Source organism: Lactuca saligna, chromosome 4, assembly GCF_052625555.1.
Source record: "Lactuca saligna cultivar CGN05327 chromosome 4, ASM5262555v1, whole genome shotgun sequence".
Lineage (NCBI taxonomy): Eukaryota > Viridiplantae > Streptophyta > Magnoliopsida > Asterales > Asteraceae > Lactuca > Lactuca saligna.
This window is the reverse complement of record NC_136420.1, coordinates 273,411,536-273,427,827: the sequence shown is the minus strand read 5'-3', so window position 1 is coordinate 273,427,827 and position 16,292 is coordinate 273,411,536. Positions and strand designations below refer to the sequence as shown.

Sequence of the window (16,292 nt, the reverse complement as noted above, 5' to 3'; positions counted from 1 at the left end):
CTAGGATGAGAGTAGCAGAGAATAGCAGTAGTAGAAGTGACTTGGTGGAGTCAAGGCAGTTCTTGAGGAAAGTACGGATAGATGTGGAAGGTAGTATGGGCCCGTACTACTGAAAGCAGAGGATCCGTACTCGAATCAAGGAAGGCCAAGACAAGACCGGGAAGCTAGTAGCAGTGTCATGATCCCTTGAGATATTTCAGTGTTCTGATGTTGTTATGATACGTTTCAGAATGGTAGTTTTGCGTCCGAGACCAGCAGTCGGCAGCTCAGATGCCGGAGGGGGATCAGGATCGGGATCAGGTCCGGAGGTCGGGCAGATGGATGAGCAGACTAGAGAGTTCCTTTCTTCTGAGGTTACCCGCATCATACTGGAGCAGACTCCTGTGATCTTCGGTTCGATCAAGGAGGGTATTTTAGAGCTGATGGATGAGAGATTGAGTACTTTCCGTGCTGAGATGGCGGCCATGATGGGGTCGCGCACACTTACGTTCAGGGAGTTCAGGGCATGCGGGGCTCTAGACTATCATGGGGCGCGGGACCCCATAGCGAGTACTAGATGGTTGGCGGATGTGGCCAACGCTTTCCGCACTAGCAGGTGTCCCGAGGGGGACAAGGTCAGATTGGCGTCCTGTCTCCTGAAGGACAGGGCACGGGATTGGTGGGAGGAGGTCGGACATGCCATCGGGGATGATGCGGCATTGGATGCCATGACCTGGGCTGATTTCTCTACCAGGTTCAGGGCGGAGTTTGCACCGGTCATTGAGGTGCAGCAGTTAGCTAGGGAGTTCCAGGACCTTACCCAGACTACAGAGACAGTGGCGGAGATCACCGCCAAGTTCAGGGAGAGGGCTCTTCTTGTTCCATAGTATGCAGCCGATGAGGAGATGAAGAAGGCCCGTTATCATGAGATGTTGCGGAGTGACATCCGCATGTTTGTGAGCCGGTCCAGTTGTAAAACGCTGGACGACATGATTGCCAGAGCTAGAGAGAGGTAGATTGATCTCGAGATGGAGAAGAAGAGGAAACCGGAGGCGGTTTCGGGTTCAGGCAGTGTGGGCAAAAAGCCCAAGGTTTCAGATCACAAGTCTAGGGGTCAGCAGAGCCACGGTCGGTGTGGCAAGTGTGGGAGATTGCACGAGGGGGCGTGCAAGGCAGGGAGTTCCGGCTGCTACAAGTGCGGTCGGACTGGGCATTTGAGTAGGGATTGTACGGCCCCTGCTACTACGGTTACAGCATCAGATCTGATTTGCTTTCAGTGCAATCAGAGGGGACATAAAAGGTCCCAGTGTCCCAGTTTAGCTGCAGCAGGGAAGGTGGTTGCACCTGCCCCTGCCACCTTGAGGATTACGGATGGCCGGCAGGGCCGATCTGATGCGCCAGTGGCGAAGAGCAGGGCATTTCAGATGACAGCAGAGGAGGCGCGAGCGACTCCTGATGTGGTGACGGGTATGTATCTTTCCTCCATCTCTTAATTGTTATAATATCGTTTGAATATTACTTGATGATATGTTTTATTTAGGGTCGTTCTTGGTGAACGGCATCCCTGCTTTGGTATTGTTCGATTCGGGGGCTACCCGATCATTTGTATCGCTTGCGCTTAGCAAGAGATTTAGCAGAGCTCCAGGGGAGTTGGATTGTCCATTAGAGGTTGAGATAGCAGATGATAGGACCGTGAGGGTCGGCAGAGTACATAGAGGGTGTTCCCTTCATATATTTGATGAGCAGTTTTCAGTGGACCTGGTTCCTATTCCCCTGTGTGGGAATAAAGTAATTGTGGGCATGGATTGGCTTAGCCCCAATGGGGCGGTGATTGATTGTGAGCTTCAGCTAGTGAGGGTTCGCACTCCCAGTGGGGGAGACATAGTGATTCAGGGCGAGAGGCCCCAGCGAGGACCGACCTTTTGTTCCGCCGCAAGGGCGAGGCGCTATGTTCAGCAAGGTTGCGCCGGTTTTGTAGCTTACATCTTGGATGCCCGGGAGAAGGGCAAGACGACGATTGATGATGTTCCTATTGTTCGTGACTACCCGGATGTGTTTCCCGAGGATTTGCCGGGGATACCTCCAGAGAGGCAGGTTGAGTTCAGGATCGACCTAGTTCCTGGTGCGGCTTCAATAGCCAAAGCACCGTATCGACTTGCTCCCCCTGAGATGCAGGAGTTGTCTACACAGCTTCAGGAGCTGTTAGACAAGGGTTTCATTCGGCCGAGCAGTTCGCCTTGGGGAGCGCCGATCTTATTTGTGAGGAAGAAGGATGGTCGCATCGTATGTGCATTGATTATCGGGAGTTGAACAAAGTAACGGTGAAGAACCGTTACCCACTTCCGAGGATAGATGACTTGTTTGATCAGCTTCAGGGAGCGTCTTGGTTCTCCAAGATCGATCTACGCTCCGGTTATCATCAGATGAGGGTTAGAGATGAGGATGTACAGAAGACTGCTTTCAGGACCCGGTATAGTCATTATGAGTTCGTGGTGATGCCATTTGGGCTCACCAATGCCCCAGCCGCGTTCATGGATCTCATGAACCGCGTGTGCAGACTGATGCTGGATCGGTCGGTGATAGTGTTTATAGATGACATCTTGGTGTATTCCAAGACACAGGGGCAGCACGAGGAGCACCTGCGGGAGGTGTTGGAGACTTTGAGGAGGGAGAGACTTTTCGCAAAGTTCTCCAAGTGTGAGTTCTGGTTGCGCGAGGTGCAGTTTCTTGGTCATCTCGTCAACCAGAAGGGTATTTTGGTAGATCCGGCCAAGATTGAGGCCGTGATGCAGTGGGAGGTCCCGAGGTCTCCATCAGAGATTCGGAGCTTCCTGGGGTTGGCAGGGTATTATCGGAGATTTATTCAGGACTTCTCCAAGATAGCAGTGCCGCTCACCCGACTAACCAAGAAGTCGGTGGTTTTTCGTTGGGGGCCTGAGCAGCAGGCGGCGTTCGAGACTCTCAGGCAGAGATTGTGCGAGGCTCCGATCCTTACCTTGCCAGAGGGAGTAGAGGATTTCGTAGTCTGTTGTGATGCTTCGATCACAGGTATGGGAGCAGTATTGATGCAGCGAGGCCATGTGGTAGCTTATGCCTCGAGACAGTTGAAGCCTCACGAGGCTAATTATCCTACCCACGACTTGGAGCTGGGGGCAGTTGTATTTGCCCTCAAGATTTGGAGACATTACCTTTATGGGGTCCGTTGTACTATATACACGGATCACAAGAGTTTGCGATATCTTATGGATCAGCCGAGTTTGAACATGAGGCAGAGGAGATGGTTAGACGTGCTGAAGGACTATGACTGTGAGATCCGTTATCATCCAGGGAAGGCCAATGTGGTGGCCGACGCCCTGAGCCGCAAAGTGTCGACGGCCCCTATCAGAGGTCTGTGTATGAGGATGACAGTGATCACTCCGTTGTTGGAGCGGATCAAGGAGGCTCAGATGGAGGGCCTCAAGGAGGAGAGGCAGAAGTGTGAGAGGATAGTGGGCCGAGTAGCTTCATTTGATTACGACAGTCGGGGTTTGTTGACGCTTCATGGTAGGGTGTGGGTACCGTACTGGGGTGGGGTACGGCAAGTATTGATGGACGAGGCTCATAAGTCTCGATTTTCTATCCACCCAGGAGCGACGAAGATGTATCGAGATCTTCGACCTGATTATTGGTGGCCCTGCATGAAGCGGGACATCGCTTGGTATGTTGAGAGATGTTTGACCTGCTGGAAGGTCAAGGTGGAGCACCAGAGACCTCACGGCAAGATGCAGCCGTTAGACATTCCCGTGTGGAAATGGGAGGATATCACCATGGATTTTGTCACCAAACTCCCCAGGACCGCACGTGGAGTGGACTCGATATGGGTAGTAGTGGATCGGTTGACGAAGAGTGCCCATTTTATTCCGATTCAGGAGGGTATATCGGCGGAAAAGTTAGCCGATATCTATGTGCGGGAGATTGTGGCATGTCATGGGGTGCCAGTATCGGTGGTGTCGGACCGAGATGTTCGATTCACGTCCAGATTCTGGAAGCGGTTCCACGACAAGATGGGTACTCGTCTCCATTTCAGCACCGCTTTTCATCCTCAGACAGACGGGCAGAGCGAGAGGACGATTCAGACTCTTGTGGACATGCTTAGGGCATGTGTTCTAGATTTTGGGGGCAGTTGGGATACGTATCTTCCGTTAGCGGAATTCTCGTATAACAACAGTTATCATGCGAGCATTGATCGACCTCCTTTTGAGATGTTATATGGCAGGAAGTGCAGGACCCCAATTTGTTGGGGCGAGGTCGGTCAGCGAGTCATAGGGAGCACCGAAGTGGTGCTCAAGACGACTGAGTTGATCCAGCAGATCCGTAGTAGGTTGCAGACTGCGCAGAGTCGGCAGAAGAGCTACGCCGACAGTAGGCGTTCAGACTTGGAGTTCCAGGTGGGCGATATGGTTCTTCTGAAAGTCTCACCTTGGAAAGGTGTCATCAGGTTCCGGAAGAGGGGCAAATTGGGCCCCAGATTTATTGGTCCTTTCAGGGTTTTGGCCCGGGTGGGTCGGGTTGCTTATCGGTTAGATCTCCCTGAGGAGCTTAGTCAGATACACAACACCTTCCACGTGTCGCATTTAAGGAAGTGTTTGGTGGATGAGACGGCAGTCGTTCCCTTAGAGGATATCCAGGTTGATAGCGGTCTGAATTATATTGAGAAACCGGTCGCGATTCTGGAACGGAAGATCAAGACCTTGAGGAACAAGGAAATTCAGCTAGTAAAGGTGCAGTGGCAGCACCGGAAGGGGTCTGAATGGACGTGGGAGGCTGAGGAGGAGATGAGAGCGCACTACCCGGAAATTTTTGCAGATCCAGCCGTAGCAGACTTCGAGGACGAAGTCTGAGACAAGTGGGGGAGAATTGTAACGACCCGTTCCCGGTACGTTAATTCATTGGTAATTGTTGTAAGTTTTCAAGAGGGACTCGGCGAGTCCTAGCCTGACTCGCCGAGTAGGGTCGCGACTTCGAGCACGCGTGAGACGGGGACTCGGCGAGTCCATATCCCTGACTCGGCGAGTCCATCCGTCTGGGTGAAACCCTAAATCCCCGGGTTGCCCACCATTTAAACCACCTTATAGCCCCCATTCTCGCCTCCCTCACCCTGAGAACACTGTGAGAAAGAACCCTAATCCTCCCTTGTGTGAGCTAAGTGTTTTGTTCCATTTTGTGAAGGTTTGAAGAAGGAGAAGAAGAAAGGAGCAAGGAAAAGAGGTGTAGTGCAAAGATCCAAGGGCAAATCTGAGTTATTTGAGGTATTTTCGGATTTCCCCTCTTGTTATATGCTTTAAACCTCCATTAAAGCTCTTCTAAGATCTAGTTGATGCTTGTTCCAAGCCTTATGTTTGCATGAATACCTTAATAGGCCGAGATATCTTTAGATCTGAATGATTGGGTGTTGTAGAGCCTAGATCTACTGCCTTTTTGGAGTTACTTTGCATATTAACCATAGATCTACCCATTTTATGCATCTTTTAGCCTTATTTCCCTTATTCATGAGGTTGTACACGTAAAGTTGGAAACTTTACGTGGTAAATCAGCTTATTGGACCCAGATCTATCAATTGTATGTGTTGGATTCAAACAAAATCGAGTAAAAATCAGTTGCATGGCGGCAACTCGGCGAGTCGGGAAGAACGACTCGGCGAGTTGGGTCGCGAGTCCCCGATTCCTTCATTTTTACCAGTGTCGAGTGAACCCAGTGAGCTAGAGAGTGGACTCAGCGAGTTGAGGGTAAACTCAGTGATGGAGGGACTCGGCGAGTTGTTCATCAACTCGGCGAGTCCAAGGCAATCTCCTTAAGATCAAGAACAACTCGTCGAGTTTGTTCATCCGGTTCGGCGAGTCGGATGAAGATTGTCTGAGTTCTTGGATCAAGAGGGTACTCGTCGAGTCGATGCCAGACTCGACGAGTAGCAGCGAGTAAGAGTGAAAAGTGAGAGTAGGACTCGGCGAGTTGGGTGGCCCAACTCGGCGAGTCAGTCCAAATAAGAGTAACTTTGACCAAGGGTAAAAGAGTCATTTTACCCCAAGTGCAGTGTTTAGTATTTGATTGAGTGTGTTTATGGACTTGTAGCCGAGGAGATTCAGGAGCAGCAGCCGTTAGCTTCCCAAGCCACACACTCAGCAGCCAGCTTACGAGGTGAGTTTCCTTCCAGTAGGAACGGGTCTAAGGCCACAATGCCGGCCCGTTCAGTTAGCAGTAGTTTCCGGATTTAGGTCCGATGCAGTAGCTAGAATGTTCGATGCCTTCGTGGCTCGAACAGGATTTGTGTGCTATGTTTTATGCGTTAAGTATTATGTGTTCCGGGCTACGGCCCGATGTAGTATGCCGTATATGTGTTTATGCTAGTTGATGTGTTATGCTATGCCATGTTCAGTCAGTCAGTTCCGGACTTCGGTCCGATGCAGTTAGTTCCGGACATTGGTCCAATGCAGTTAGTTCCGGACTTCGGTCCGATGCAGGGGACAAGGTCCCAGTCAGTTCCGGACTTCGGTCCGATGCAGTTAGTTCCGGACTTCGGTCCGATGCAGGGGACAAGGTCCCGGTCAGTTCCGGACTTCGGTCCGATGCAGTTTCCGGGCTTCGGCCCGATGCAGTGGGCAAGGCCCAATATGTGTTCATATGTTATTGTATGGTATGTGGTAGTTTGGGGGAGCTCACTAAGCTTCGTGCTTACAGTTTCAGTTTTGGTTTCAGGTACTTCCGCAAGCAAAGGGAGGAGCTCGGGGTGACGGCATCGCACACACCACAGCTTTAGCTTTTAGCCTGGGATTGATTTAGTTTGTTTTGATTTGCCGTAGTATGATACAGTTTCCGCACAGTGTTTTCTATTATGTTGGAATACATCACGTATGGTTTTATTATATGACACTCTGATTATGGTTTTGATTATATCGAAAAACGAAATTTTTGGGTCATATTTTTGGGGTTGTTTCACCACTACTACACAATTCCTTCACCGAAATCAAGCTGGGAATCCAAAACTCCATCCCTGCATCCCTTACGAGCCTCTTGGCTTTAAACCCTCGAATTTCCTTCCGTGACCTCGGCAGACATCCAAACCGGATGTGATTCCATATCACCGCCGCACACACTGCACAATAACCATAATTGAAACACCTCAGTCATAACCTCGCACTACTGATTTCACTTCCATGACTTACACTCCCCCTCGGAGCTACATTCCTTTTCTTTTTCCTTACCAAGGAGATCCACTTGGCTGCCTTGACACTACCACAAGTGCCACGGTGCTCACCCAATACTACACCATTTCATTATGGCATAACCGCTATCCCCTGCACCATACATACTCTGAATCCACTCACGAAGACTCTCAAGTCCATGCACTACCTCCACTGATCGTGATCAATATCCGGGGCCAGACCTTGCAACGCTAACATATCGCGACATACTCAATCCATTTCCTCGCACCGATCTAACGACACATGCAAAGTCTTCAGCATGACTGGACCGCCTTACCATGCCTTCAGCCAAACTGGACCACTCTCATAACCTTCAGCAGACCTGGACCGCCCTCCAGGGCCTTCAGTCTATCCGAACTGCTCAACTAGCAATCAACATTCCGAGTTACTCCTTCGGGAAACGCATTCACTTTGCGTTTGATCTCCGCCACTGTTTCCTTCGCTGAATCATATATCGTGCAGTTCCTCTGAGAGAAGCATCCTTCGATATGATACTCCTCTGAACGATCGTCGAACATCTCCACCGTTATGTTTGACTTTCTGATGATCGAAGATCTCTTCACGCTAATATCGGCTTATCACCTTCCATCCTCTCACCCAAAAAAACCTCGCACTGTTGATGTAGACTTAGGTTATTGAAATCCTTGACATGTGGAAAGTAAATCTAATCGGAGCAAAAACACACAATTAACAATTTAACATCAAACATACCTTCCGGCGAATGTGAGGAGGCAACGGCCGGAGGAATCCATGAGAACGAGTTCATTAATGTCAGATGCAATTCCTTTTCGTATACAAATCCTTTTTCAGCGATAACCCTGCCGATGTTCATTTCTTTGGAATCACTGACTCTGGTGCGAAACATGACTTTTGGAGCTATAGATTCAAAATTTTGATATCTTTTCGTTGATTTGGACCATGTAAAATAAGGAAAATGGGGCTACAGTGGAATAAAAGATGCAACGGAGAGAGAGAGAGAGAAAGAAAGAGAGAGAAAAAGAGAGAGAGAGAGAGAGAGAGAAAGAGAGAGAGAGGTGAGACCCTTTAATATTAAATAATTATATATTTTTCTTTTTTAAAAAAAAAAGTTAAAACTTCTTAAATGGTTCTTGTGGAAGTGAAATGACAGAATTGCCCTTCATTTAACGGCCAAAAGCTAACGGAGTTAGCGAAAAAGACCAAATGTTAAAAGTTTTGAAACCATAGGGACCATCTGTGAGGTTTTTTGAACTTAGGGACTAAACTTGATATTTTCGAAAACCATAGGGACCATTTTTGAGGTTTTGTCTAAAAAAAATAAGTTAAAATGAAATGCACAGATTACTAGAAGGCCATTAATATAATTTACTATTGACAAAATTACAAAAATGGTCCATGTGGTTTGCTAAAAGTAGCAAAATCAGTTTCTGCTAATTTTTTTTTGATGCAAATGACTCCTGTGGTTTGCAAAACTTGCATACATGACCATTTTTACTAACGCCGTTACTATTCAGCCGTTAGGGACTGAATCTGTAAGGGTATTTTGTCTTTTCAAGTATAAAAGGACTGAATTCGTGATATTTACTAAACCACAGGGACCATTTTTGAAATTTCTTTGAAACAAATAATTAAATTGCTAGGCAAAAGGCTCAAACTCATATCATTCACCCCTTAAATTACCAAAGTTTTAGCCAATTGAGTTAAATGCTCTTTTGGTTTATTCTTTCTTAAAACTAATTTATATATTAATAAAATCGTTAAAACATAAATAATAAATAAATTATAAAAACATTTTTTTACATCAATTTTTTTTAAATAAAACAAAATGTATTTTAGTCGTATTATAAAAAAATAGTTTTTTACAAACAAATTGTATGTATTTTTATGTATTTATTTTACGTTAAATATATATTTTTTGTCTTTGAAAAATACGTTTTCGTATAAAAAATACGTTTTTTGTAAAAAATGTTTTTTTTTTTATGTTTTTGAAATAGTAATAATAAAAACTACTCATAACATAAAAAAAATGTATAAAGTCTTTTAAGTCGCTAGTTCTGAAACCATTTTTTTGGTTATATGTATTAAAAATAAATTAACAATGATTTTGTTATCTATCTAAACAACTTATATGATTTTTTTATGTCAATAGTAGTGTTAATAATTGTTATTTCAAAAAGATATATAATTGTGTCTTTCCATCTTCATTTTAATCATACGATTTAGAACTTGTGATTAAGATGAAACATGTATTTTAAATAAGATATATGACCAATATGTTTTTTATGTTTTTTAAATACATATAAAAAACCATACGTATCTTAAATAAGGTATATACATATTCAATTATATGTATTTTAACCGAATAAGTTTGTTATGTATCTAAACAATTTATACGGTTTTTTTTTATGTTTTTTAAATACGATTTAGAACCATACATATTTTAAATAAGATATATATATATATATATATATATATATATATATATATATATATATATATATATATATATATATATATATATATATATTCGGTTATATGTATCTAAACAATTTATACGATTTTTTTTTTTTATGTTTTTTAAATACGATTTAGAACCATACATATTTTAAATAAGATATATATATATATATATATATATATATATATATATATATATATATATATATATTCGATTATATGTATCTAAATAATTTATACGGTTTTTTTTATGTTTTTTTAAATACGATTTAGACCAATACATATTTTAGATAAGATATATACATATCCGGTTATATGTAGCTAAACAATTTATACAATTTTTTTTTTATGTTTTTTTAAATATGTATTTAATCTTAATCGCAAATTCTAAATCGTATGGTTAAAATGAAGATGAAAATACATAGTGATATATCTTTTTGAAGTAACAATTATTAACACTACTCTTGAAATAAAAAAAACCGTATAAATTGTTTAGATACATAACAAAATCGTTGTTAATTTGTTTTTAATACATATAACCGAAAAAACGGTTTGAACTAGCGACCCAAAAGAATTTATACATTTTTTATGTCATGAGTAGTGTTAATTATTACTATTTCAAAGACATAAAAAACATTTTTTACAAAAACGTATTTTTTATACGAAAATGTATTTTTTAAAGACAAAAAATATATAAAAATATATACAATTTGTTTGTAAAAAACTATTTTTTTATATTACGACTAAAATACATTTTGTTTTATTTAAAAAAAAATTATGTAAAAAAATGTTTTTTTTAATTTATTTATTGTTTATGTTTTAACGATTTTAAAAAGGGAAAATGACTTATGAGAGTAACTACCTTTTATTCGTGTTCACATATTGGCAACTTTTTTTTTTTTTGTACATAATAAAGCAACTAACTTGTTTTAACTGTTTAAATTACACCAATATTACCGGCTAATACTTGTTTTAAGCGGTAACTCAAAGGGAAAATGACTTAGAAGGGTAACTACCTCTTATCCGTGTTCACATGTTGGCAACTTCTTATTTTTTGTACATAAGAAAGCAACTAACTTGTTTTAACTGTGTAACATCCCAAAAATCATGAACAAAAATTTCGTTTTTAATTTAATACTAAAACCATAATTGTCAAACCATTAATTTAATACTCCGACATCGGGCCCCGCTCGGCATCAGGCCCAGTTTGGCATCGAACCCCGCTCGGTATACATATCTGTCTCTCTCGGTATACAAAATTTTGGTCATAATTTTTGGGATGTTACACAGTTAAAACAAGTTAGTTGCTTTCTTATGTACAAAAAATAAGAAGTTGTCAACATGTGAACACGGATAAGAGGTAGTTACCCTCCTAAATCATTTTCCCTTTGAGTTACCGGTTAAAACAAATATTAGCTGGTAATATTGGTGTAATTTAAACAGTTAAAACAAGTTAGTTGCTTTATTATGTACAAAAAAAAGAAGTTACCAATATGTGAACACGGATAAAAGGTAGTTACCCTCATAAGTCATTTTCCCTTTTGTTAATATATAAATTAGTTTTAAGAAAGAATAAACCAAGAGAGTATTCAACTCAATTGGTTAAGCACGAATTCAGTCCTTTTATATTTGAAAAGATGAAAATGCTCTTACAGATTCCCTAACGGTAGAATAGTAACGACGTTAGTAAAAAGGATCATTTATGCAAGTTTTGTAAATCACAAGAACCATTTGCATAAAAAATAATTAACAGGGATTGAATTTGTTACTTTTGGTAAACCGATCACTTTTGTAATTTTGTCTTTACTCTTTTTTATAAAATTTATACAAACATTTACAACCAAACATCATTAGAAAAAAAAAAACGACGTCGTATTTGATGGAAAGGGGATTCTTCACTTCGAGGCCTCGTTAGGTCTCCAACAATGGCGGTTTGCCTGGTTGGAGTTTGCTCGCTGAAGAGGAAGTAATTAAGTTATGAATGAAGATAGCAACGTATAACGTGAACGGACTGAGACCTCGAATTTCTCAGTATGGCTCCCTCCGTAAACTCCTTGATTCTCTTGATTCCGACATCATCTGCTTTCAGGTCCCTTTTCCATCTCTTTCCATTAATGTATCTGCAAATTATTTCTTATCCTTAATGAATTCTACCTAATTTCATACTTATCCGATCCCTTCATCACCTGATTTCACTTTTCCTTTTTGGATTTTAAGGAAACGAAATTATCTAGACAAGAACTAAGAGCCGACGTAGTTTCAGCAGATGGGTACGAGTCCTTCTTCTCTTGCACACGTTCTCTTGAAAAAGGCCGCACTGGTTATTCCGGTAAGCAGCTAATCTGTTCGTTAAAATGCCCCAACCACATTCATGTTGATTGATGGTTATCTTCTATCAATTTATTTATTAACGCAGGTGTTGCAACATTTTGCAAAGTAAATTCTGCTTTTTCAAGCAATGAAGTTGCACTTCCACTTGATGCAGAAGAAGGTTTCACTGGCGTTCTAGAGAATTCTAAAGGATTTACAACCAAAAAACATGATCTTCTCACATGTGTCGAAGGGCTTGAGGGATTTAACAGAGATGAACTTCTTAAAATTGACAATGAGGGGCGTTGTATTATCACTGATCATGGTCATTTTGGTGAGTCTCATGCTATTACTTTTCAAAATAACATTTATTTTCAATATCTCTAAAGTTATGTTATTGAAGCATAAAATGTTACAGTTCTTTTCAACATTTATGGGCCTCGAGCTGCATCTGATGACACAGAAAGAATTGAATTCAAGCTCTCATTCTACAAGATACTCCAGGTTTTAATAATAATAATATAACACATGAAATACATATTTACACTTGGCTCTTTCTGATTGGTTATTTTGATTTGTTATATAGAAAAGATGGGAGTCTTTTATGCTTAAAGGAAAGAGGATAATTGTTGTTGGTGATTTAAACATTGCTCCTTCTTCTATAGATAGGTGTGATGCTGGACCAGATTTTGAGAATAATGAGTGAGCTTCTAAATTCTTACTTTTATCCAAAGTTCATAATCGTATTTTTTTTTTTTTTTTTTTTTATGTTAAATCTTGTAAGGAAAAAGTTTAAACTATATTTTTGAATATTATTAGGTTTAGAAGCTGGTTTAGATCTTTATTAGTGGAAAATGGAGGCTTGTTCTTCGATGTGTTCAGAGGAAAACATCCTGAAAGGTTTAAGACAACTCTTGTAGTTAATATTTACACTTTTAGTCCCTGTTTCTTACATAGGACAAGACATGACAGAATAGATTGTACTGTTTTTAGCCTGCACTGGACTGAGAGTCTGAGACTCAGACTGATTGATGTCATTGGACCAAAAATTATTGATGTATTTTTTTTTCTTGACTACTTTTTAAATATTATTTTTTTAAAATTTTTTTTTATAGAAAAGAAGCGTATACATGTTGGTCAACAAACACAGGTGGTGAAATGTTCAATTTTGGTTCAAGAATTGATCATATTTTAATTAGTGGTTCATGCTTACATGAAAATAAGGATCTCAAAGGTCACAACTTTTTCTCATGCCATGTTAAAGATTGTGATATATTAACACAATTCAAACGGTGGAAACCCGGGACCACACCAAGGTAAAATTACCGTTTTACCCCTGCCTCAAACACATCATCCCTTGGCTATTTACTACTATTAAGTCATTCTCTCTGCAATATGTTGTATACGTAAAGACTTTTCTTTTTTCGACTGAATGAACTGTCTGAATGTGAGTAAATGACTATTTTACCCTTGCAGCTATAGATGGAAAGGAGGAGGAAGCATGAAGTTGGAAGGTTCCGATCATGCCCCTGTCTTTATGAGTTTAAAAGAAATCCCTGACATTCAACCACATAACACTCCGCCTCTATCCACTAGATACTGTCCTCAAGTTAGAGGATGTCAGCAAACTCTTGGTAATAAAAACTTTCTAAGCCTTAAGAAGGGTATTTACGTCTTTTGCACATACAAAAGATTTAAAAAAAGAAACATTTTGCAGTATCGATGTTATCAAGAAGGCAATCAACAGAGGAAGTGAAAGCCCATGAAGATAATAAAGGAGTTAAAAGACCTGTTTTTGATTCCACAAGTTCAATTCAAACAAATGATATTATCAAAATCAATGCAATGAATTTTACAGAAATGAAGAAAAAACCAAAAAAGAATCATTCATCACAGCTCTCACTCAAGTCCTTTTTTCAAACCACTTCAAAAAGTGATGCTGTTGAGGTTTGTGAAACTGAGATTAATAAAAGTGAATCTGAGAGTGAATCCAACGGTTGTAATTCATCTCAATCTGATCAGAGTAAAATTGCTTTATTAGAGTGGAAAAGAATTCAAGAATTCATGCAAAAAAGCATACCTGTGTGTAAAGGTCACGGCGAACAATGTGTTTCTCGGGTCGTGAAGAAAGCGGGGCCCACTTTTGGTCGACAGTTTTATGTTTGTGCTCGTGCAGAGGTATGTTGCTGTTATGGGTGAAAATGTAAATACGTTGCAATTATGCATAAAATTAAGATGGATTTAACAAGTTTTGGGTAAAAATAAAATAAAATGTTGTCTAATAAATTTGGTTTTATAGGGACCCGCATCGAATCCTGAAGCGAATTGTGGGTATTTTTCGTGGGCTGATTCAAGATCTAAGCGGAAACAAGGAAAATGATGTTGTGGTCTTTATATAAATTTTAATGTATATGTATGTAGCAAGTAATATAAAGATCCGAACACAAATGTTTCGTGATTTGATATTCCGTTTTCTGTTAGTGGGTCCCACAACCAAAATTGTGGAGACAAATTTATTGTTGAAATCTGATTTATCTTATGAAAGTTATAACAACCGGTCCCACAATTAATATGAGAAAACAAAGAGTTTATATCTACTAGTTTGTTACATGCCAATTACTTAAAGTTATTGGAAACTATTTTGGTATGCTATAAGTATATAGCAAAATGAGAAAACAAAGAGTTTATGATTATTTGGAACTTAACCATGGACTTATCTAAACATATATTATTTGAATGCTTGTTTTTAATGGTAATAAATGTTGTGGGATTCATACGATAATATCAATGACTTGGGTATCGAACTTGATCTTAATATGCATTTTAAGTCATATTTCGACCCTTAATTGTGTGGGTGTTTTGAAATCTATTTGGAGATAACCCGAGAAAAACAACTTCAAGTTTAAGCATGAAACTAGAAGGTGATGATTTGGCTTTGTGTTATGATTTTTGTTGTTGGGTATGAGAATGAGATAATGACCTGATAGGGTAAGATATTTTTTAAAATGTACACATTTAGTTCTTATTCTTTTTTTCTTGTAAAATGTACACATTTATTAATATGTACACATTAGGTTCTTTTCACCGGATTCTACAGGTTTTGCTGACGTGGAAGAGTTTATTTTACAAAAAAAAAAAAGAATAAGGACTAAATGTGTACATTTTAAAAAGTATCTTACCCTATCAAGTCATTTTTCATTTCTTTTATTTTGTTGAAATGAAATACCTAGGTGACATTCACATATCCACAACGAGATTTTTCCAACTTTTATTCATCATGAAAAAGAGGGATAACCCCGATCTCCGGTGACTCCTTTGTGTGTTCCTACACATCACTGGTAGCAAGGAGGAATGATGACAAAAACAACAAGGTCGAAGGGTGAGGCAGAAGGAAGTAGAGACAGTAGTTGGCGGCGAGGAGTTGCTCTAGTAGCCCCCTCGTCGATTCTTTCTTCTTTTTCTGGCAACATATCTCAAAGATGGAGGCAAAGAGAGACAGATCGGAGAAACACAACAGGTAAATGGTGTTTGGCTGTTGTTGTTCAACCGAAAGGAAGAGAGACAAGAAAGAGAAGGGTCACCACCCTTTTCTTGTTGTTGGAGGATCACCCACCTCCGGTGACAAGCTAATTAATTGTTATTTAGTGCCAGTTGTACTTCCACATCAGCAAAACCTGTAAAATCCGGTGAAAAGGACCTAATGTGTACATATTAATAAAGTATAAGGGTTTATTTTACAAAAAAAAAATAAGGACTAAATGTGTACATTTCAAAAATTATCTTACCCTATCAAGTCATTTTCCCTAAAAGAAAATTCATATATGACTGGTATACCGGGTATAGCCGGTCACAAGGACTGCATTGTTACAAAAAATAAAGTATAAGAGTTTATTTTACAAGAAAAAAAGAATAATGACTAAATGTGTACATTTCAAAAAATATCTTACCCTATCAAGTCATTATCTCTATAAAAATTAAAGAATAGATTATAATTCGACCAAAAAACATAAATATTAAGCATAACAGCCCTTAGTCTTTTTCGGTATTTGAAATACCTAAAATGCATGATTACACTGATGAACATAAATTCACTAGGTGTAAGACCTATGTATTATATTAGTTAATTTTAAAGAAAAAATATGAATTTTAAACATTTGAGAAGTTTGAATTTATAAGAAAAAAATACTGAATTATTAAAATTAAATTGTTTGTTTTTATTTTAAATTAAACAAATAATTTAGATAAATAAATAAAGGAAATTAATGAAACTTTAATTTAGAAATTTTAAAATTAGAAGGAAGTCAATTAATGAAATTGATATTCATTTAT

The 16,292-nt window shown here is 39.8% G+C and overlaps 1 protein-coding gene across 4 annotated transcripts; it reads left to right on the top strand.

Moving 5' to 3' along the window:
- Nucleotides 1-11,510: 11,510 nt before the first annotated feature.
- Nucleotides 11,511-14,488, top strand: LOC145043632 (endonuclease/exonuclease/phosphatase family protein). Of its 4 annotated transcripts, none has more exons than XR_013681084.1 (11): nt 11,511-11,742; nt 11,871-11,982; nt 12,070-12,297; nt 12,382-12,467; nt 12,550-12,665; nt 12,783-12,863; nt 13,079-13,279; nt 13,440-13,597; nt 13,681-13,910; nt 14,005-14,141; nt 14,263-14,488. XR_013681084.1 is itself a non-coding variant. In XM_078992344.1 (11 exons), the coding sequence occupies exons 1-11, from the start codon at nt 11,635-11,637 to the stop codon at nt 14,341-14,343; spliced, it is 1,557 nt and encodes a 518-aa protein (XP_078848470.1). In that variant the 5' UTR covers nt 11,511-11,634; the 3' UTR covers nt 14,344-14,488. The 4 variants fall into 4 exon arrangements, 3 of the variants coding, with proteins under 3 accessions (XP_078848470.1, XP_078848469.1, XP_078848471.1); XM_078992344.1 differs by having other exon boundaries at nt 13,986-14,141; XM_078992343.1 differs by having other exon boundaries at nt 13,681-14,141.
- Nucleotides 14,489-16,292: the final 1,804 nt, after the last annotated feature.